At 45.8% G+C, this 21,418-nt stretch overlaps 1 protein-coding gene across 1 annotated transcript in view; it reads right to left on the reverse strand.

Annotated features, from left to right (window-relative positions):
* Positions 1 to 21,418, reverse strand: part of TPMT (thiopurine S-methyltransferase) — an 88,598-nt gene that overhangs the window by 27,756 nt on the left and 39,424 nt on the right. The window contains exons 2-3 of the mRNA XM_082259316.1: positions 9,773 to 9,897; positions 561 to 653 (exon numbers count right to left, since the gene is read on the reverse strand). Coding sequence (XP_082115442.1) covers positions 561 to 653; positions 9,773 to 9,888 — 209 coding nt within the window. The 5' untranslated portion in view covers positions 9,889 to 9,897. The remainder of the gene's footprint in view (positions 1 to 560; positions 654 to 9,772; positions 9,898 to 21,418) is intronic.

A 21,418-nucleotide genomic window follows, 5' to 3' on the forward strand; every position in this document is an offset into this window, starting at 1 on the left:
TCAGCGGAGGTGACCTCCGCTGACACCCGCTGCCCCATAGAGCTGCATGGAGGATCCGATCAGATCCGCCTAAAAAACTGACAGGCGGATCTGATCTGACCGCCTGCGTGAAAGAGCCCTAAGGTATTGTTTTGACTGGTCAAAGGACAAGTCGCATTAATCTCAAAATCAGATCCAATTCATTAAAGTCGCATGGAAGTCAGACCGAAGTCGCAGGTCAAAGTTGGGTCGACAGTTGTGCAACTTTCGAGTTGCACCATGTAAGAGAGGAACTAGGTAAAACACTTCCCTAAGGCCCTGAGGAAAAGGTTGATGGCAGCTCCCTCACCAGATGAACCCTGGCTATGTGCCATCTTGGCAAACAGTAGAGCTCTAACAAGAGACCATCCATGTAGACAGGCTCCATTCTTCCCTGTAAGGCTCTCTGCTGTCTATATAACTAGCTGGTGCAGTATATTATGTGGCCTTTGACAAATACTCAGAATGTAATGAACATAATGTAGAACTGTTATAGTAATTAGGCTGTTTATAACATGTCTAATGGGAATACACTGGTGTACCATTTCATATCCACTGCTTTTCCACATAAAGGAAAGAAAATGTTGAGCTTCTCCCTGCCATTTTTCATTTCATTCAGACATTCTGCAAGTAACCTGAAAGCAAGAATAAACACCATTAAAATATACACATTAGATCAGTTAAATGGGAATGCCTGCTTACATCCTGTTTTTAAAACACAACTTGCCACAATGACCACGTTCTAATGTATATGTTGTTAAACAAATGAAGTTGGTCCAAAGGTCCAAAAACCACATTTTTACAAAAAAACAAAACCCATTTGTTATTGTGCTTTGCCCATCTGACCTAATCCTTGCATTAGCTCTTCCAAAATTACAAAAAATATATACATAGGCCATCAATGTTCTGTTTGTGAGAGATAACACTTGTTACATGGTCAGAATGAAGGCAGAAAGGACATTAGTGACCCTTCAATTATTTACATGCAGATTGAATGCCAACATTGATATGGATGCCAGAGTAAATGAACAGTACAAAAAGTGAAACGCTGCATCTATGAACCTCTTTCTGCTGGTGGTACACATATGTGGAAGCAATGACTGCCACATATATGGTACTTTTGTTTGTGCTGGGAAAATGCTGAATCCCATGCTTCCAGCATTGAGACTGAGCTGTCATCAACAGCTCCTAGTCTGGGACTAATAATCAAGAGCTGAAAAAAGGGGCCCCTGATCACATGAACACTGTAATAGCCAATCATGGTGATCACTAGTTTCAAAAGCCCACTATATATATATATATATATATATATATATATATATATATATATATATATATATATATATATATTCTCCTCTGTGAAGAGAAAAATATATATTTTGTCCTAGCAGAGGCTCTCTAAAAGAAGAAGTCTGTTAAGACAACAAAGGGCTGCCCTATTATGGGTAAAAATGACAAAAAATGCACACCTACTGTATGGACTTTGAAAGCACATAAAATAATTCCAAAATTTTATTTTGTCTACATTAAAAACTTATACAAATAAACAATGGAATATAAAATATTTTCAAAAATATTGCTAAATACTGAGTGTAAACCACTTTAAGGTGTATACCGCACACATGGAGACCCTGCACATAGAAAGATGTACACCAGAGTGTTCCGTTTTCTCCAGGTGCTGAGGTTCCACTTGTCTTTGCTGGGGCTTTTAACCCTTTCACTGCCAGGTCCGTAAGTTGTATGAACCTACAGCACTGCTTCCAGCTCTGATCAGATTATATTCCCCTGAATAGAGTTATTCACCTCAAATGTGACCCCTCCAATGCTGCCGCTTCCAAGTCTCCAGGCTATCCCCTTCCCGCTGCTCCTCTTTCTCCAAAAAGGCTATCCCCTCTCCCCTTTTTTCTATGTCCTTTGGCGGCAGTGGCAGGTGAGGTTGGGGCTGGGGGGGGGGGGGGGCTTGGTAAACGTGTTTACCAGCCACCTCCCTTCACTACAATGGACCGCTCCTGTGTCCATTGATAACTAAGCATAAAAAATCGTGTTTACTATGTATCTGTTTATGAATGCATAGGAGTCTCTATACAGACTCCCTATTCATTCATGTAATTTGCTGCAGAGAAAAGGACTGTCTTCAGTCCATTTCTCGGTCTCAAAAAAGAGACATCAGGGGTCCATTCAGACCTTTAATATCTCACCAAAGACAAAAAAAAAAAAATATATATATATATATATATATATAAATTATATAAAATTATAAAAATATAGTACAAAATATAAAAAAATATTTTAAAGAGATAAAAAATAAAACAAACATAGTAAGGCCCCTTTCACATGGAGCGGACTCCGTCAAGCAGAGCCGCCTGGTCAGCCTGCTGTTCTCTATGGGGTGGTCAGACAGAAACAAACAGACGCCTGTCCATTTCCATCAGATTGCCATTCCATCTGATCTGCTAGATGGATGGGGAACAGATCCCCATCTGTCTGTTTTTGGCGGAATGGATCGGATCAAATGCAGGTGGGTGTAAACGGACACATCCATTTACATCGGCCTCTCCATAGAGAACAATGGGTGGTCTAATCAGGTCCACCTGAAAAACAGACAGGCGGACCCGATCGGTCTGCTCATGTGAAAGGGGCCTAAGGCCTTGTTCACACAGGGCATACATAGTGTACACCCCTGCAAGGCCATGTTTACCTGTACAGGGAAGCACAGGTGTACTGTGCATCCCTGTGCAAGCAGTCCCATGGATGTCATTTGTCAATATATATATTTTTTAGCAAAGACTCTGGAGAATAAAATGGAGGTCATTGCAATATTTTTTGTCACGCGGTATTTGCGCAGCGGTCTTTCAAAAGCCATTTTTTGGGAAAAATTATGAAAAATCACATTTCACTGTATTTAAAAAAGAACTAAACAGCAAAGTTAGCCCATTTTTTTGTATATTGAGATAGATGATGTCACGCCGAGTAAATAGATACCCAACATGTTACGGTTTAAAATTGCGCACACCCGCGGAATGGCGATAAACTACGGTCAATAAAAATCTCCATAGGCGACGCTTTAACATTTTTTAACGGTTACCAGTTTAGAGTTAGAGTGTAGCTCTTTTTTTTTAATTATTGCTCACGCTCTGGCGATACCTCACATGTGTGGTTTGAACAGCGATTTCATTTGCGGCGAACGGGGGCGGCTAAAATTTTTTTTCTTTTTTTAATTGTAACACAGGTTTTTAAAAAACAATAAAAATCTGATCACTTTTATTGCTGTCACAAGCAATGTAAACATCTCTTGTGACAGTGATATGCAGTGACAGGTACTCTTTATGGAGGGATCGAGGGTCTTAAAGACCCTCGACCCCTCCACTACACTTTCATGTATTCAAAACGCCGAAAACTGCATTTTTGGATAAACTCACTTTTTAAAACTGCCGCCTTTAGCAGCCGAGTAACCCCGATGTGACGTCATGGACGCTGCCTCCGGGTTACATCATCGGAGACCCGATCGAAGACGCATCCGGCTTAGATTGGGACTCCATCCAGCCGGCGGACGCGCCGGCTGGTATGCTCGAGTCTCCCGTTGGGACGGGAGACCCGGGCAGAGCCGCGGAATGTCCCCTCCCGCTCGCCGGGGTAACGATTGAGCGGCTCCCGAGCCGCATCGGTCATTACCGCCGGAAAGCGGACCGCCGGCTCTAAAAACCGGTACCGGGATGATACCTCTTGCTAGAGGCATCATCCCGGTACAACCACGCAAAGTCAGCCGACATAGGTCTACGTCGCTGGTCGTAAAGTGGTTAATGGATTGTCAGTTGAGAATATACACTCACTTATGGTGGGGAAAAAGAGAAAATATCCAGTGAGCGGCAGTTGTGTGGAGTAAAATGCCTTGTTGATGTCAGAAGTCAGAGGAGAATGTGCAAATTGGTTCCAGATGATAGAAAGGCAACAGTAACTCAAAAAAACACTTATTACAACCAAGGTATGCAGAATACTATCTCTGAATGCACAACACATTGAACCTTGAAGCAGATGGACTACAGCAGCAGAAGACCACAGTGGGTGACACTCCTGTTAGCTAAAAACAGGAAACTGAGGCTACAGTTTGCACAGGCTCACCAAAATTGGATAATAGAAGATTGGAAAAACATTGCCAGGTCTGAGGAGTCTCGATTTCGGCTGCAATATTCAGATGGTAGGGTCAAAATGTAACAACATAAAAGCATGGATCCATCCTGCCTTGTATTAACGGTTCAGGCTGGTGGTGTATTGGTTTGAGGGATATTTTCTTGGCACACATTTGGACCCTTAGTACCAGTGGCGGCCGGTGCATAGGGGGCGCTAGGGCGCCGCCCCCCCTGAAAAAAGGAAGAAAAAAAAAAAAGATAAAAAAAAAAAAAAAGATTGCAAAACGAGCAATAAAGTTTGAAAAAAAAAAAAAAAATTGCGTTCGCCGCCGCCGCCGCCAGCCGATGTGGAGGGGGTGGGGGGGTAGGGTTACCACCCAGAAGAGGCGCCGATTGGCTGCCTTCTGGGGGGCGTGGGGGGCGTAACCTGGGCGCAAGGCAGATTCCTTGGAAACCCCCACTTCGTGGATTCCTGGCTGTGATTGGTCCAGCCTCCAGCCTGGACCAATCACAGCATCCAGGACATCCAACGCTGACCCCGCTGACGTCACTCGCAGCAGTGGACCGGACCGCGGGCGATGGAGTCGGGTGGACACCGGACGGGAGTGACGGCGGCACCGGAGAGGAGACCAGACCACCGGAGGTCATCTGCTGGAAGAAGACATCACCACCGGTGAGTCCTCCTGTCCTGTCAGTCCTCCATGACCATCCATCCAGCTTTTCCACCGCCATCCCCCTATGCTCTGCCTCATCCCATGAGTCATGGGATGAGGCAGAGCAGAGGGGGATGGCGGTGGAAAGGCTGGATGGATGGATGGTCATGGGATGAGGCAGAGCAGAGGGGGATGGCGGTGGAAAGGCTGTATGGATGGTCATCATGGGCCATGACCATCCATCCATCCATCCATCCAGCCTTTCCACCGCCATCCCCCTCTGCTCTGCCTCATCCCATGACCATCCCTCCCACCGCCATCCCTTTGCCTGATCCCATCTCTCCCACTGCCATACCTCTGCAGGGGGCATGTACGCTGGTCACTGTATTGAAAGGGGGCATGTACGCTGGTCACTACATTGAAAGGGGGCATGTACGCTGGTCACTACATTTAAAGGGGGCATGTACGCTGGTCACTACATTGAAAGGGGGCATGTACGCTGGTCACTACATTTAAAGGGGGCATGTATGCTGGTCACTACATTGAAAGGGGGCATGTACGCTGGTCACTGCATTGAAAGGGGGCATGTACGCTGGTCACTACATTGAAAGGGGGCATGTACGCTGGTCACTACATTGAAAGGGGGCATGTATACTGGTCACTACATTGAAAGGGGGCATGTACGCTGGTCACTACATTGAAAGGGGGCATGTATGCTGGTCACTGCATTGAAAGGGGGCATGTACGCTGGTCACTGCATTGAAAGGGGGCATGTACGCTGGTCACTACATTGAAAGGGGGCATGTATGCTGGTCACTGCATTGAAAGGGGGCATGTATGCTGGTCACTGCATTGAAAGGGGGCATGTACGCTGGTCACTACATTGAAAGGGGGCATGTACGCTGGTCACTACATTGAAAGGGGGCATGTATACTGGTCACTACATTGAAAGGGGGCATGTACGCTGGTCACTACATTGAAAGGGGGCATGTACGCTGGTCACTACATTGAAAGGGGGCATGTATGCTGGTCACTACATTGAAAGGGGGCATGTATACTGGTCACTACATTGAAAGGGGGCATGTACGCTGGTCACTACATTGAAAGGGGGCATGTACGCTGGTCACTGTATTGAAAGGGGGCATGTACGCTGGTCACTACATTGAAAGGGGGCATGTACGCTGGTCACTACATTGAAAGGGGGCCTGTATACTGGTCACTACATTGAAAGGGGGCATGTACGCTGGTCACTACATTGAAAGGGGGCATGTATACTGGTCACTACATTGAAAGGGGGCATGCACGCTGGTCACTACATTGAAAGGGGGCATGTACGCTGGTCACTACATTGAAAGGGGGCATGTACGCTGGTCACTACATTGAAAGGGGGCATGTACGCTGGTCACTACATTGAAAGGGGGCCTGTATACTGGTCACTACATTGAAAGGGGGCATGTACGCTGGTCACTACATTTAAAGGGGGCATGTACGCTGGTCACTGTATTGAAAGGGGGCATGTATGCTGGTCACTACATTGAAAGGGGGCATGTACGCTGGTCACTACATTGAAAGGGGGCATGTACGCTGGTCACTACATTTAAAGGGGGCATGTATGCTGGTCACTACATTGAAAGGGGGCATGTACGCTGGTCACTACATTTAAAGGGGGCATGTATGCTGGTCACTACATTGAAAGGGGGCATGTACGCTGGTCACTGCATTGAAAGGGGGCATGTACGCTGGTCACTACATTGAAAGGGGGCATGTACGCTGGTCACTGCATTGAAAGGGGGCATGTACGCTGGTCACTGCATTGAAAGGGGGCATGTACGCTGGTCACTACATTGAAAGGGGGCATGTATGCTGGTCACTGCATTGAAAGGGGGCATGTATGCTGGTCACTGCATTGAAAGGGGGCATGTACGCTGGTCACTACATTGAAAGGGGGCATGTACGCTGGTCACTACATTGAAAGGGGGCATGTATACTGGTCACTACATTGAAAGGGGGCATGTACGCTGGTCACTACATTGAAAGGGGGCATGTACGCTGGTCACTACATTGAAAGGGGGCATGTATGCTGGTCACTACATTGAAAGGGGGCATGTATACTGGTCACTACATTGAAAGGGGGCATGTACGCTGGTCACTACATTGAAAGGGGGCATGTACGCTGGTCACTGTATTGAAAGGGGGCATGTACGCTGGTCACTACATTGAAAGGGGGCATGTACGCTGGTCACTACATTGAAAGGGGGCCTGTATACTGGTCACTACATTGAAAGGGGGCATGTACGCTGGTCACTACATTGAAAGGGGGCATGTATACTGGTCACTACATTGAAAGGGGGCATGCACGCTGGTCACTACATTGAAAGGGGGCATGTACGCTGGTCACTACATTGAAAGGGGGCATGTACGCTGGTCACTACATTGAAAGGGGGCATGTACGCTGGTCACTACATTGAAAGGGGGCCTGTATACTGGTCACTACATTGAAAGGGGGCATGTACGCTGGTCACTACATTTAAAGGGGGCATGTACGCTGGTCACTGTATTGAAAGGGGGCATGTATGCTGGTCACTACATTGAAAGGGGGCATGTACGCTGGTCACTACATTGAAAGGGGGCATGTATACTGGTCACTGCATTGAAAGGGGGCATGTATGCTGGTCACTGCTTTGAAAGGGGGCATGTACGCTGGTCACTACATTGAAAGGGGGCCTGTATACTGGTCACTACATTGAAAGGGGGCATGTACGCTGGTCACTGCATTGAAAGGGGGCATGTATACTGGTCACTGCATTGAAAGGGGGCATGTATGCTGGTCACTGCATTGAAAGGGGGCATGTACGCTGGTCACTACATTGAAAGGGGGCATGTACGCTGGTCACTGCATTGAAAGGGGGCATGTACGCTGGTCACTACATTGAAAGGGGGCATGTACGCTGGTCACTACATTGAAAGGGGGCATGCACACTGGTCACTACATTGAAAGGGGGCATGTACGCTGGTCACTGCATTGAAAGGGGGCATGTACTGTGTGGTCTGTGCTAGGGGGTCTGTACTGTGGGGTTTGTACAAGGGGCCTGTACTGTGGGGTTTGTGCCACTCTGTCAGTGTATCCCATAATAGGGCCCCTGCTCCCTATTATGGGATATACTAGTACTGATGGACCCCTTAATATGTGATATATTGGGAGAATTGGTTCACGCAAGCAAAATACAGGGGACAAAATGGGTGGGGTCTATAAGGGGTGTGGCTTCTGAGAAATGGGAGGGGCCAAAATAGAAGGGCGGGGTCTTGCGCCCCCCCATCTTAAAACTTCACCAGCCGCCACTGCTTAGTACCAACTGAGCAATGTTTAAATGCCACAGCCTACCTGAGTATTCTTGCTGACCATGTCCATTCCTTTATGACTACAGTGTACCCATCTTCTGATGGCTACTTCCAGCAGGATAATGCACCATGTCACAAAGCTCAAATCATCTCACCACTGGTTTCTTGAACATGACAATGAGGTCACAGTACTGCAATGACCTCCACAGTCACCAGATCTCAATCCAATAGAGCACCTTTGGGATTTGGGAGATTTGCATCATGGATGTGAAGCGGACAAATCTGCAGCAACTGCGCGATACTATCATGTCAATATGGACCAAAATCTCTGAGGAATGTTTCCAACACCTTGTTGAATCTATGCCACGAAGAATGAAGGCAGTTCCAAAGGCAAAAGGTCCAACCCGGTACTAGCAAGGTGTACCTAATAAAATGGCCAGTGAGTGTATATCTCATGCTGCAAGTGCTGTCTCCCTCGTAGATAAATGTGCCTCTATATCCAAGAGTGAGACCGTACTTGCAGCTGTATCGCCGCTCCTCTTCTGGCTCTGGGGGTGAGCGCCTTGATCCCCACATCCCATTTCTTTGTCTGTGATTCATAGCATTTAGAAATAATTTAGAACATTTTTTATATTCAATCGTGGCTTCAAATAAGTTTTTAATGTAGGCAAAATAAAAATTGGAATTATTTTATCCTATGTATACGTACCTTCAAAATCCGCACACTTTCGGATATATTGTACCCATGGGCCACCCAATAGGTACTACACCTATTTTTATAATACACCTACTGTATGTGATATCTACATGCATGCTAGGGAGTAGAATTTATTTTGCTTGGTTTTTTTTTTGTGGTGGGTGATAGTAATGGCTACAAATATACAACTGAAAAGTGCTTTTTTTTTTTTTTACTATTTTGGGAAGGTTTTCTTTTGATAAACAAAAAGGAAATATCCATAACATTTACCACCAAAGGAAAGCCCAATTTGTCCTGAAGACAAACAAGGTATATTTCACCTGGATACACTAGGTTGTTTCAGAGATATGTACAGTTATAACAACACCTGCCCAAGTAGCAAAAGTGCTTTCAGGCTTTAAGGCTTACTTTACCTTTGTCATTTAAGTGGGGTACACACTATAAGAAAATCGGGCGAATGATTGTCCAATTTTCTTCCGATGTTTCACATTGGAACCGATGAACGAAAATTCTTAAGAAAATTTGTACTAAAATTCTCGTACGACAAAGGCTTTTTTTGTTGTTTATTGTTTCTGATCATGCGCAGTCTTATTTTCTGATTCTTCTTGTACAAAAATCGTATGAAAACGGTACACATTAAACGAAAATTGTTTGCTTTTTCCCGTATGAGAACAATTTTGGAGTTTGTCCCTTTGAGAATTTTCGTACGAAAATTCCGAATCGTCTGTAGAAAGTTCTGTACACACTATACGAGAATCGTACGAAAATTCTTTGTACTAAAATGTTCACCCGATTTTCTTATAGTGTGTACCTTAAGGGGTTAATTATCAAGCTCTTTAACAGATGACTAGAAAGTAATTTTTGTATGATAAATATTGTCAGATGTCAAAGAATAAACATAACATGGTAAGCCAATTGCATATAACAAAAATTCTTACGGATGTATATCCTTGTCATGAAATCCAATTTGTCCGGTTTCCCATCTTTGGGTCCAGTCCATTTCTGTAAGAACTCTGTTCTGTTTTGTTTCAGTGTCGTTAGGGCAATCAGACATAGTGTGCGTCTGAAAAGTAAAGAAAAAAAACACAATATCCTGTAGTAAAGGTAGAATTATTATTACATAAGAGTTACACGGTCACCTTCCCATCCTTCCATACAGACATACTCACACATCCACACTCCCTTGACACTTGGGGTCAATTCTGAGTAAGCTCCTGTGTTGGATGGAGAAGGTTTATATGCCCTCCCCCATACCCAAAATCTCAGCTTTATTAGAACTAAAAAGAGGCTAAAAGAAGAAAAAAAAAAAAAAAACATGAATTGGGAGTATACCTTGTGATGCGGGTGGGGAGAGCTATCAGGAGGCAGTGTTAATAGCACCGAATGGGAAGTAGTTACCAGTATCTATTTAAACAGAACCACACACGGTTTGCCTTATAAAAGAATCTGGATATTTAACCTATAATTTGAAACCTGAAATCTTAATACAATTTACATGTTATTCCCCTTATTAAAGGGATTGTAAAGGCAGAAGGTTTTTTTTTCTTCTTTTTTTTAAATCCTAATGCATTTATGCATTAAGATGAAAAAAAAAAAAAAAAAACTGTGTGCAGCAGCCCCCCTCATACTTATAACGAAGAAAATTTCTGGACAGCTGCACTCCAACGCAAATGCCCATTGAAAAGAGGACAAAAACACCACAGCAAACAGAGGTACGGATCAAAGACAGCTGACGCGTTTCACACTTCTAACAGTGCTTAATCAGAGCTATGATTAAGCACTGTTAGTAGTGTGAAACGCATCAGAGTCTTTGATCTGTACCTTTGTTTGCTGTGGTGCTTTTGTCCTATTTTCAATGGGCATTTGCATTGGAGTGCGGCTGTCCAGACATACTCTTCATTCTATATGGCTTGCACATTGAGCCTGCACCCTGCACCTGTGCTGTTACTGTGAGGATTATTGAAGGAATTTCCACCTTGAGCGGTGTGTGGTTTCCCCCTAATACTTACCTGAGCCCATCTTTATCCAGCGATGTTGCAGGACTGTCACAGCTGCCTGGGACTCTCCTCCTCATTGGCTAAGACAGCAGCGTGGCGCAATTGGCTCCTGCTGTCGTAAAAGTCAGTCAGCCAATCAGGAGAGAGAGGGGGCAGGTCGCAGCTTCGTGTCTGAATGGACTCAGCTCGGGTGCCCCCCACAGCAAGCTTCCTACTGTGGGGGCACTCAACGGGAAGAAGGGGCCAGGAGCACAGGGAGCTGAGAAAAGGAAGATCCAGGCCACTCTGTGCAAATCCAGCTGCACTGAACAGGTCAGTATAACATGTTTGGTATTTAAAAAAAGAAAAAAAAAAAAAAAAAAAAAAAAAAGAGACTTTACAATCACTTTAAGTTTTAATTGTTCGGAGGATGGTTCTTCAACCTGAGTGAGAGGCCCCTAAGGTAAAGACATTTGGTGCCTTGTCAATTGGCTATCTTATAATGGTTCTAAAGGCTGAAGGTTTTTTTTACCTTCATGCATCCTATGCATGAAGGCAAAAAACATTCAGTATGCAACTCCTCTTGCAGACCCCCCCCCCCCCAATAATTACCTGAACTTGATTGCAATCCAGCAATGTGCACAAGAGCGGCTGCTCTCCTGGGTCTTTGCCTCCTTATTGGCTGAGAAACAGGGTTGGGGGCCTTTGCTGTCAATCACAGCCAGTAAGGAGGGAGAAGGGGTGGGAGCAAGCTGTGTTCTGTGTGATTTATGGAGCAAGTGAGCACGCATGAGTGCCCCATAGCAAACTACTTGCTATGGGGGCACTTGGAGAAGAGGAGGAGCCAGGAGCACAGAGGAGACCCAGATCGGGGCTGTTCTGTGCAAAATCATTGCACAGAGCAGGGAAGTATAATGTTTGCTAAATAAAAAAAAAATGTTATTATCACATAATAATTCCAGGAGACTGGACAAAAGAGAACACATGAGTACACATAGAAATGTCCTGCTGAAAGAAGAGACTGTGAATCAGAAGAAGGAAGTGAGGAGGAGGTGGTGGAGACACATTAGCTGGAGTTAGGGATATCTTATTTACATACGATCCTATACATCTGGCCCGGTATGGAGTGCCGATGGATGGTGATGATTTTTTGAGTTGATCCCTGTCTCTATTGCCCGATTGACCCATCATTAAGTTGAGGGTCCACTGCAGCTGGTAAGGGTACCTATCTTGTTTACAACACGGTGGTGGATTATCCTCTTGCAGTGGGGAGCGGCTTCCTATCGTCACCATTTTTTCCTATACCAGAGACTTATTCATACCAGGACTGTTTTCTTCGTCCAACATATGTACTAGATAATTTATATCAGCATTAGAGCTGCACGATTCTGGCCAAAATGAGAATCACGATTTTTTAGCTTTGAATAAAGATCACGATTCTCTCACGATTCTCTGTGTAACAAAAAAAAAATTGGGATAACTTTACTGTTAAGTTTTTTTTTTTTATTCATTAAAGTTTATTAATTGCGTTTGAAAGACTGCTGCGCAAATACATTCTGTAGGGTCTCTGCTAAAAAAAATATATAAAATGTTTGGGGGTTCTAAGTACTTTTCTAGCAAAAAAAAAATGATTTTAACTTGCAAGCAACAAGTGTCAGAAGAGGTTAAACTTCCTTTCTCCCTGGCAGAGGGATGGAAAAGATACAATGTAATCATTTTGTTTATAGTTACTGGGAGATTTATGCTGATAGAAGTTTGTGGGAGGAAAGATACAATGTAATCATTTTGTTTATAGTTACTGGGAGTTTTCCACAGCTGTTTTCTCTGCTCTCTCAGCTATGCAAAGAATCGAGCATATGTCAGGTTTAGATCGTCAGGGGGGGTGAATCGAGATCGCGATTTTCATACGATTAATCGTGCAGCTCTAATCAGCATCACCGCAAATGTGTGTTTTAGGTGCTGCACTTTATTTTTGTTTTGCATTCTCAGATTGGTTATCTGTTGTGCTGGCTGCCTTGTTTGTTAAAGCCTATTTATTTCATTTTATATTGCTTTTCAGTTTGATTGTTGGCTAGCGCAGCTTTTTTCTCTTTTTTTATTTTCCAGAACTGCCTTAACCCTATTGGGAATAAAGCTTCACAGGTTGCCACTGGAGTCCTCTTCCACTCCTCCATGACGACATCACAGAGCTGGTGGATGTTAGAGACCTTGCGCTCCTCCACCTTCCGTTTGAGGATTCCCCACAGATGCTCAATAGGGTTTAGGTCTGGAGACAAGCTTGGCCAGTCAATCACCTTTATCCTCAGCTTCTTTAGCAAGGCAGTGGTCGTCTTGGAGGTTTGGGGTCGTTATGTTGGAATACTGCCCTGTGGCCCAGTCTCCGAAGGGAGGGGATCATGCTCTGCTTCAGTATGTCACAGTACATGTTGGCATTCATGGTTCCCTCAATGAACTGTAGCTCCCCAGTGCCGGCAGCACTCCTACAGCCCCAGACCATTACACTCCGACCACCATGCTTGACTGTAGGCAAGACACACTTGTCTTTGTACTCCTTACCTGGTCGCCGCCACACACGCTTGACACCATCTGAACCAAATAAGTTTATCTTGGTCTCATCAGACCACAGGACATGGTTCCAGTAATCCATATCCTTAGTCTGCGTGTCTTCAGCAAACTGTTTGCGGGCTTTCTTGTGCATCATCTTCAGAATAGGCTTCCTTCTGGGATGACAGCAATGCAGACCTATTTGATCTAGTGTGCAGCGTATGGTCTGAGCACTGACAGGCTAACCCCCCTCCCCCCCCACACCTTCAACCTCTGCAGCAATGCTGGTACGTCTATTTCCCAAAGACAACCTCTGGATTTGAAGCTGAGCACGTGCACTCAACTTCTTTAGTCAACCATGGTGAGGCCTGTTCTGAGTAGAACATGTCCTGTTAAACCGCTGTATGGACTTGGCCACCATGCTGCAGCTCCGTTTCAGGATCTTGGCAGTCTTCTTATAGCCTAGGCCATCTTTATGTAGACAAACAGTTCTTTTTTTCAGATCCTCAGAGAGTTCTTTGCCATGAGGTGCCATGTTGAACTTCCAGTGATCAGTATGAGAGAGTGAGAGCGATAACACCAAATTTAACACACCTGCTCCCCATTCACACCTGAGACCTTTTAACACTAACAAGTTACATGACACTGGGGAGGGAAAATAGCTAATTGGGCCCAATTTGGACATTTTTACTTAGGGGTGTACTCACTTTTGTTGAGTTATTTTGAGGGGACAGAAAATATACAGTGTTATACAAGCTGTACACTCACTACATTGTAGCAAAGTGTCATTTCTTCAATGTTGTTACATGAAAAGATAAAATAAAATATTTACAAAAATGTGAAGGGTGTGCTCACTTCTGTCAGATACTGTACATGTTGAACCCCTTGGTTTAGTCTAATCAGCACTAATTAACTCGGTATCCTCCTTCTCCATTAAATTGTCATTTTCCTGGTGATTTTTTTTTCAATTTTTTTTTTAACGAATAGTTAAACTTTTTTTTCTGTTTTTGTTTGCTTTGTTCATTATTATTTTTACACATTTTACATATATTTACACGTATGACACTGAAAAAAAATGCAAAATTTAAAAAAAACAACTTTACTTCATTTATTTATTTATTTTTTAACCACCAGAATTGGTTTTAGTGAAGAAAAAAAATGGCATAGTACAATAGGCCCAGTTCACTTAGCAATTCAGCACATCTAAAAAGGTATTATGTGACAAACAGTGTACAACAAACAATTGTATGAATATAGGCGATGGGTGCAAATGCAAAACATATACTGTCATCACAATGGGGGGGGGGGGGGGGGGGGGCTGACAGGGCACTCAACGCAATCCAGGGCAAAGTAGACAAGAACCCGTACATCCATCACCTCCCCCTCCAGGGTTGCCAAACCTTATCATACTTCCCTGGGCATCTCCTACTAATGTATGTCAATTTGTACATGGGTAGTACAGCATCAATAGAGGATTCCCATGAGGCCACCGTAGGGGATGGGGGAAATCCATCTATTCGGAATTTCTTTTTTGGCATAGTACAATAAATGTGCAAGTGTTTTGTTACCTCTGCTCATCGTCTTGAATGCCCAACAGGGGCGTACCGTGGGGTTGGCCAGAACGGCGCCCGCCAGGGGCGCAGGCCGAGGGGGGGCGCAAAAACACTGGCAGCATAGTGTAGCCAGGGCCGGCACTACCACTAGGCAGGTTAAGCAGCTGCTTCTCATCACCTCTCCCGCCGCCTCCTTTACTGTACAGCCAGCGCCACTCAGGACCATCACTGTGTCACTGAGTGTGGAGGCGCCGCGGCTGCAAAAATACACTGCCATACTCATCTGTCCTGACTGACAGTAGTGAGTCACTCTCTCTCTCCTCCTGACCTGACACACAGTGAAAGAGGCAGCCCGTACCTCTATGATCAGATACTGACAGACAGGTCACACCTGTCTGTCTCTCCCAGACTCTGTGGTGCCTGCCTGGTCCCTCCCACGATCATCCATGCTGCAAGTTACACAGACAGCCGTAGGCAGCATACATGCTGTCCTGAAGTGGTGTGTCATGTCAGACAGTGACAGCCTGGATGGGAGACACTGCTGAGACAGGGCTTGTTGTGCCTCCCTGGAGAGTGGAGACAGAGAGAGAGAGCCGTTGGGAGCAGAGCCCTGGTGCTGTGCCTGGTGGTAAGTGAACACACAAGAACATATTGAGTTTATTTGACTGTGTATGTACTGTGTGTGTATATAGACTTGTCCTTAAACTCTTCAAATGTATGATGGCATCCCCTCCTTGGTCCTCCCCCCCTCCTCCTTACCCCCTCTTCCACCCCCTCCTCCTCCTTACCCCCTCTAGCACCCCCCTCCCCTCCTCCTTTTTCCCCCTCCCTCCCCTCCTCCTTACCCCCTCTTCACCCCCCCACCTTCTTCCCCCCTCCCCTCCTCCTTACCCCCTATTCCACCCTCCTCCTCTCTACCCCCTCCTTCTTTCACCTCCCTCCCCTCCTCCTTACCCCCTCTTCCACCCCCTCCTCCTTACCCCCTCCCCTCCTGCAAACCCCCTCCTCACCCCCTTTACCTTCCTCCCCCTCCTCCTTATCCCCTCTTCCACCCCCCTCTCCCTGTCACCCCCTTTCTCCCTGTCACCCTCTCTCTCTCTGTGCCACTCCCTCTTTCTCCCTATCACCCCCTCTCTCCCTGTCACCCCCCTCTTTCTCTCCATGTCACCCCCCCCTCTCTCTCTCCCTGTCACCCCCTCTCACTCTCTCCCTGTCACCCCCCCTCTCTCTCTCTCTGCCACCCCCCCTCTCTCTCCCTGTCACCCCCTCTCTCGCTCTCCTTCCTCTCTCTCTCCCCCCTCTCTCTCTCTGTCACCCCTTCTCTCTCTCTGTCACCCCTCTCTCTCTCTCCCTGTCACCCCCCCTCTCTCTCTCCCTGTCAACCCCCTCTCTCTTTCTCTCCCTGTCATCCCTTCTATCTCTCTTCCTCTCTCTCTCCCCCTCTCTCTCCGTCAACCCCTCTCTCTCTCTCTCTGTCACCCCTTCTCTCTCTCTCTCTGTCACTCCCCCTCTCTCTCTCCCTGTCACCCCCTCTCTCTTTCCCTGTCACCCCCTCTCTCTCTCTCCCTGTCACCTCCTCTCTCTCTCTCCCTGTCACCCCCTCTCTCTCCCTGCCATCCTCTCTCTCTGCCCCCCCTTCTCTCTCTCTCTGTCACCCCTTCTCTCTCTCTCTGTCACCCCCCTCTTTCTCTCTCTGTCACCCCCATCTCTCTCTCTGTCACCCCCATCTCTGTGTCACCCCATCTCTCTGCCAAGTCCTCCCCTCTGTCTCTCTCTGTCAAATGCTCTCTCTCTCTTTCTCGGGGGGGGGGGGGGGGGGGGGCACCTCTGATGCCCAACAGTGCTAGTTCTGGGGACAATGGCAGGGTTAACAGAAGATGGGCAATAATACACTTAAATACTTTCTCCCAAATTCGTGCTACTCTTGGCAATGAACAAAACATATGGTAGTATGTACCTTCAGTAGAGTGACATCTTGGACAATCTGGGGAGTGCTGTGGGTAAAATTTTATGCAGCCTTTGAGGCGTGAAGTAAATTCTTTGCAAAATTTTTGTTTGAGTCAACCTGTCACAGAAGGAAATTACCATCATAGTATTATTCTCAAAACACTCCTCCCAAGTCTCTCTATCCAGGGCCGGGATGTCCTCACTCCGCTGTCCCCACAACCTATCAATTTTGGGAGACTCGACACTAAGAATAGCCAGGTAAAGGGAAGATAGGGGCTTTACCAGGGTCTCCTGCGCAAGAAGCTCCTCAATTGGGTCTGCCTTCAAGGTAGGAGCAACAGGAAATGTGGCTCTCAAAGTGTGACACAGTTGGAAGTATCTGAATAGCATCCACCTAGGTAATCTATATCTGGCAGTCAGGTCACGGTAGAGTAACAGCACCGCAGCAGGCAGAATATCCTTAAGCGTTTTAATCCCAAAGCGAGCCCATAATTGTGGATCCAAAATCGTCCTAAAATGGGGCAAAGATGGGTTTACCCACAACGGGTGGAACGGGGACCACTGATTAGGTTGGAGGAATCGTTTCCTAGCAGTCATCCAAACTCACAATGTCGCCCCTGTGGGACAAGGAAGCAAGGTATAGGCTTTGGAGCCCCTAAAGACAAGGTTACCAAGCTCCACCAGGGAACCCAGAATGGCCGCTTCTAAGCAGACTGCTGCGTTGGTCCTGGATTGCTCAAACCACCATGTAACAGTTACCTTTGCCCAATAATTGGCTTGCAAATTAGGTAGTGCTAAATGCACATGGAGCACTTTACTTCATTTGTAAATAACTTTGCAATGCTTTGTACCAAAATCATAATTTTAGTGTTGTTTGAAACAGGGCAAATTTCAGAATGAAATTCACACTTTGTATGTGCAGTAATACTATTTATATTTAAACTAACACTGCTAGAAAAATGCCTTTTGTTTAGTTTTAATATATTTTATTGTCTAAGGATTGCGTAAAAAATATATATTGTTGCAGGACAATATTCACAAAAAGAAAGCTTTGCTTGTTCTAAAAAAAAAAAAAAAAAAATCTATGTATTACATTTTTATCTTAAAGTGATCGTAAAGTCTCATTTTTTTCCTACAAAAATGACAAACATGTTCTACTTACCTGCTCTGTTTCAGTGGTTTTGCACAGAGCAGCCCAGATCCTCCTCTTCTGTGCTCCTGGCCCCTTCCTCCTGTTTAGTGCCCCCACAGCAAGCAGCTTGCTATGGGGGCACCTGAGCCGAGTCAAACCTTCCTGTGTCCATTCAGACACGGAGCCCAGCCTCCTCTCTTCCCTGATTTGCTAGCTGACTTTGACAGCAGCAGCCAATGGCGCCGCTACTGTGTCTCAGCCAATCAAGAGGGAGAATCTCAGACAGCTGAGACACTTGTGGACTTCGCCAGACAGAGGGACCTCAGGTAAGTGTTAGGGGGGCTGCAGCTCACGGAAGGCTTTTTATCTTATTGCATAGAATGCATTAACCACTTTACCCCCAGCCCTATTTCGGACACTTTTTGTTCACAAGTTAAAACCAGTATTTTTTCCTAGAAAACTACTTAGAACCCCCAAACATTATATATATATTTTTAGCAAAGACTCTGGAGAATAAAATGTCGGTCATTGCAAAATTTTTTGTCACGCGGTATTTGCGCAGCGGTCTTTAAAACGCCATTTTTTTGGAAAAAATTTGAAAAATCACATTTCACTAATTTTAAAAAATACTAAACAGTAAAGTTAGCCCGTTTTTTTTGTATATTGTGAAAGAACATGTCACGCCGAGTAAATAGATACCAAACATGTTACGGTTTAAAATTGCGCCCCCCCGTGGGATGGCGACAAACTACGGTCAATAGAGATCTCAATCTGCGACGCTTTAAATTTATTTAACGGTTACCAGTTTTGAGTTAGAGTGTAGCTCTTTTTTTTAAATTATTGCCCACGCTCTGGCGATCGCGGCGATACCTCACATGTGTGGTTTGAACAGCGATTTCATTTGCGGCTCGACTTGCGTATACGTTTTTTTTTGTGCGCGAGCTAACGGTGACGGGGGCGGCTAAATTTTTTTTTTTTCCTATTTATTTTTTCTTTTTTTTTAACTTTATTACAGGTTTTTTTTAAAAAAAAAAAAATCTGATCACTTTTATTGCTGTCACAAGCAATGTAAACATCCCTTGTGACAGCAATATGTGTGACAGGTACACTTTATGGAGGGATCGAGGGTCTAAAAGACCCTAGACCCCTCCACTACACTTCCCTGTATGCAAAACGCCGAAAACGGCATTTTTGCATACAGCCGTTTTTTAAATCTGCCGCCTTTTGCGGCACAGTAACCCGGATGTGACGTCATGGACGCCGCCTCCGGGTTACGTCATCGGAGACCCGATCGATGCCGTTTCAGACATTCATCGGGACTCCATCCAGCCGGCGGACGTGCCGGCTGGGTGCTCGGGGCTCCCGGTGGGACGGGAGCCCCGAGCAAAGCCGCGGAAGGCGGCGGGAGGGGGGGGGGACGTCCCCTCCCGCCCCCCGGGTAACGATCGAGCGGCTCCCGAGCCGCATCGATCGTTACCGACGGAAAGCCGACCACCGGCTTCAAACAACGGTACCGGGATGATGCCTCTAGCTAGAGGCATCATCCCGGTATAACCACTCAAAGTCAGCCGACGTAGATCTACGTGGCTGGTCGTTAAGTGGTTAAGATAAAAAAACCTTCTGCCTTTACAACTCCTTTAAAGTAATTGTAGTTTATCTTTTGTATCGTTTTTTAAGTTTAAAAATAACAAACTTTTAATAATTACCTGCCCTGTGCAGTGGTTTTGCACACAGCAGTCCGGATCCTCCTCTTTTTCGAGTACCTCTTCGGCTCTCCTGGCCCCTTCCTCCTGTTGAGTGCCACCACAGCAAGCAGCTTGATATGGGGACACCTGAGTCGAGCCGCAGCTGCGTGTGTCCATTCAGACACGGAGCCCCAGCTAGGCCCCACTCCCTCTCTCTCCTCATTGGCTCACTGGCTTTGATTGACAGCAACGGGAGCCAATGGCGCTCCGCTGCTGTTTCAGCCAATGAGGAGGAGAGTCCCGAGTCTCTCCTGCAACATTGCTGGATAGAGCTGGGCTCAGGTAAGTATTACGGGGGCTGAGGGGGGCTGCTGCACATAGAAGGTTTTTTTATCTTAATGCATAGATTGCATTAAGATAAAAAAAACGTTCTGCCTTTACAACCACTAATGACAAAATTATTATTGACGAGTAAACAGGCCCATAGCAGAAATTTGAAAAATGCTCTGGTCCATAAGGGGTAAACAGGTGTGAAAGCCGAATTGGTTAAAGCTAATATTCAGCTTAACCGCTTTCCGACCACCCGCCGCCTTTTTACTGCGGCAGGGTGGCCCTCCTGCGCAAACCGACGTAGACCTACGTTGGTCGCGGGAAGCTAGGGGGCCGGCGCTCTCCCGCCCCCACTTGGCAGCGGGGAAGCCAATGCATGGGTCAGGCGGCTCTGATTGCCGCCTGACACCCACGATCGCTTCTCGCTGAGAGAGAAGAACGGTCAGCTGTTGTAAACACAGCTGACTGTCCTTCTCGCTGGAATGATCATAGAGCCCATGTGATCCTTCTATATAGGATCACATGTCTCTATAGTCATTTGAGAAACCACGCCCCCCCCCCTACAGTTAGAATCACTCCCCTAGGCTCACAATTAACCCACTGATCACCCACAGAGTTAACCCCTTCCTTGCCAATGGCATTATTACAGTAACAGTGCATATTTTTAGCAGTGATTACTGTAGTAATGTCATGGTTACCCCCAAAAGTGTCAAATATGTCAGTTAGGGGTCCGATCTGTCCGCCGCAATGTCGCAGTCCCGCAAAAAAAATAAAATAATGCAGACCGTTGCCATGACTAGTAAAAAAACAAAAAACAACATAAATCTTTCCCGTAGTTAGTAAAAAATGACATAACATAGTTAGTGAGGTTGAAAAAAGACATCAGTCCATCCAGTTCAACCTATGATGTGTGTGTGTCTACTGTTAACCACACATTGTATACCCCTGTATGTTGTGGTCTTTAAGGTGCCCATCTAATAGTTTTTTGAAACTATCAATGCTCCCTGCTGATACGACTGTTTGCGGAAGAGAATTCCACATCCTTACTGCTCTTACAGTGAAGAACCCCCTGCCTATTTTAAGGTTAAACCGCCTTTCCTCTAGTTTTAGTGAGTGGCCACGCGTCTTATTGTATTTCCTTTCTCTGAATAGGTTTTTCCATATGCTAGGGTTTCCAGTACAATATTTGTACATTGATATCATATCCCCCCTCAATCGTCTCTTCTCCAGAGAGAATAAGTTCAGTGCTTATAGTCTTTCCTCATAGCTGATGTCCTCCATTCCCCTAATTATTTTTGTTGCCCTTCTCTGGACTCTTTCCAGTTCCAGCACATCCTTCCTGAGGACCGGTGCCCAGAACTGGACAGCATACTCCAGATGTGGCCGGACCAGAGTCTTGTATAGTGGGAGAATAATA

Source organism: Pelophylax lessonae, assembly GCF_965119305.1.
Source record: "Pelophylax lessonae genome assembly, chromosome: 5".
NCBI lineage: Eukaryota > Metazoa > Chordata > Amphibia > Anura > Ranidae > Pelophylax > Pelophylax lessonae.